The sequence below is a fragment of the Guillardia theta genome, assembly GCF_000315625.1.
Source record: "Guillardia theta CCMP2712 unplaced genomic scaffold GUITHscaffold_271, whole genome shotgun sequence".
In the NCBI taxonomy this organism is placed as follows: domain Eukaryota; class Cryptophyceae; order Pyrenomonadales; family Geminigeraceae; genus Guillardia; species Guillardia theta.
Window position 1 is genome coordinate 4,032 of NW_005434405.1, and position 1,877 is coordinate 5,908.

At 61.1% G+C, this 1,877-nt stretch overlaps 1 protein-coding gene across 1 annotated transcript in view; it reads left to right on the top strand.

Annotated features, from left to right (window-relative positions):
* Window positions 1-1,363: 1,363 nt before the first annotated feature.
* Window positions 1,364-1,877, top strand: part of GUITHDRAFT_121978 (hypothetical protein) — a gene marked incomplete at both ends in the record, with an annotated part of 2,225 nt that continues 1,711 nt past the window's right edge. The window contains one exon of the mRNA XM_005818741.1: window positions 1,364-1,726. Coding sequence (XP_005818798.1) covers window positions 1,364-1,726 — 363 coding nt within the window. The remainder of the gene's footprint in view (window positions 1,727-1,877) is intronic.

The following is a 1,877-nucleotide window of genomic DNA, read 5'->3' on the forward strand; positions in this document are numbered from 1 at the left end:
GTTCATAATGCTGGAGCGATCCTCTACCGTCGTGTGAAGGCTCCTGCACCGGCTGCAGATGGCGCGGCGATCCCACCTGCCCCGGCTGCTGTGCCTGATGACGCAGGACGCCCCCCGGCATCTGTGGTACACATCCCTGGTTTGCGCGCTCTCGTCGACTCGTCTCATGAGCACTTCATTCCTCCGCCTGCCGCAGTGCGCAGCGAAATGTGACCCCTCTTGTCATGCGCGTCTTCCCTCGCCATGTGCATGCTCGCGCTGCGCTGACCGATCAGCAGCGTGATATCCTCACCTTGCACAGCCGCAGGACACACTCGCTCAAGTCGCAGGATAGGGTCTTGCAGTCTACCATCTTCGCTCATTTTCCTGAGCGAGACCTGAGCCACTCTCCGATGCGAGTCTCGAGCTACTACCCCCTCAAGGCCTTCCCGCACCGCTATGCTCAGATGCTCGACTGCTATCTCCATGGCATGCCGATCTGCCAGTGTCCGACGGAATGTGATGGATGTCAGCGCGAGCTCGATCCCTCCGTTGCTGCACATCATCTCCAGACCTGCAAACGCCGATCCTCCAAGCTTCCAACGGCGCATGACAACCTTACTCGTACGATTCGGTCGATGCTGAACGAAGCTGGTCTTCAGAGCGTCATCGATACAGTGGGGGATCCTCGTTCTCGACGGCAGGTACCCTCCCATCCTCATGGCCGCAAGATGAAGGGCGATATCCACATCCCTGGAATCCGCGATCGAGGGTCCGAGAGTACGAGGGCTTGATGGCGGACGTGACGTTGGTCCACCCTGCCCTTTCTCCGTCCGCGGCCGCCCGCTTTGTGGCGGGAGCGGATCGCGTCTAAGGGATTTTCTTCCTCCTGCATGCTCCTGCTGCTTGTTGCTTGATTGCTTGACCCTTAGGCTGCTTGTCTGCGCGGCTTCGCGCTTGGGCTGGCGATGCCGCGTCTGGGTGCCAGCAGTGCTGGTTCTTTTCGGGCTTGTGTTTTGTGTGTGTTTGTGCAGCTTCTCGCTGTGGACTGTGTGCCTGCCGGTTCAGCTTGTTCCTGCTTTGTTTTGCTTGAGGCACTTTTTACCTTCTGCCAGTAAATCCTATGCCCCTTACATTGGTAGCTCTGCCGACCTGACCAAGTGGGGGGAGGTCAACCTCGACGCCCTCCATGTTGCAGCGTCTGAGAAGATTCGCAAACATCGCGCTGCATATGCTATGACTACTCCTCCTCGAGCGTTCATCCCTCTTGCCATCTCGACGGACGGTACCCTGCATCCTGACACCCATCTCGACGGACGGTACCCTGCATCCTGACACCCTCCGCTTCATCTGGTATCTTGCGGACATCATTGCTCAGCGCTCGATGCCTCTTGAGGATGCGGCGTTTGGTCGGCACTTCGTGCCTGATGACGGACCTGCTGCTGAGGTCTTGGCTCGCAAACGCGCCGCCACCTATCAGCGCCTCACCATGCAGCTGACGCTGGAAGCGCTCTTGTCTGGTGCGAGGCGCATGACGCCCTTGCGGGCGCAAGCACTCCTCGAGCCAGAGGACAGCTCCTCCTCGGACTTTGTCGAGTCGCCCGAGGAGTCTTCGCCGGAGGTCTCCGACTCCGATGGGGGACACCCTTCGAGTGGCCCCGACGATGGGCGCGGAGCTGGCGACTCGGAGGCGTCTCCGTCCCTCACTGTGACGTCGGGTGCCTCCGGAGAGCTCGACACGACTGGGGTGCTTGCTGCTGGTCCGAGCTCGCCTGCTTCCTCCCCGGCATCGGTCGGGTCACGCCGGTCCTTGGGCATTGCCGCGGCGTCGCCGCCGTCACGGGCGGCTACCGCTGACTCGGCTACCGCTGACTCGGAGGCTAGCGAGGAGGACTACT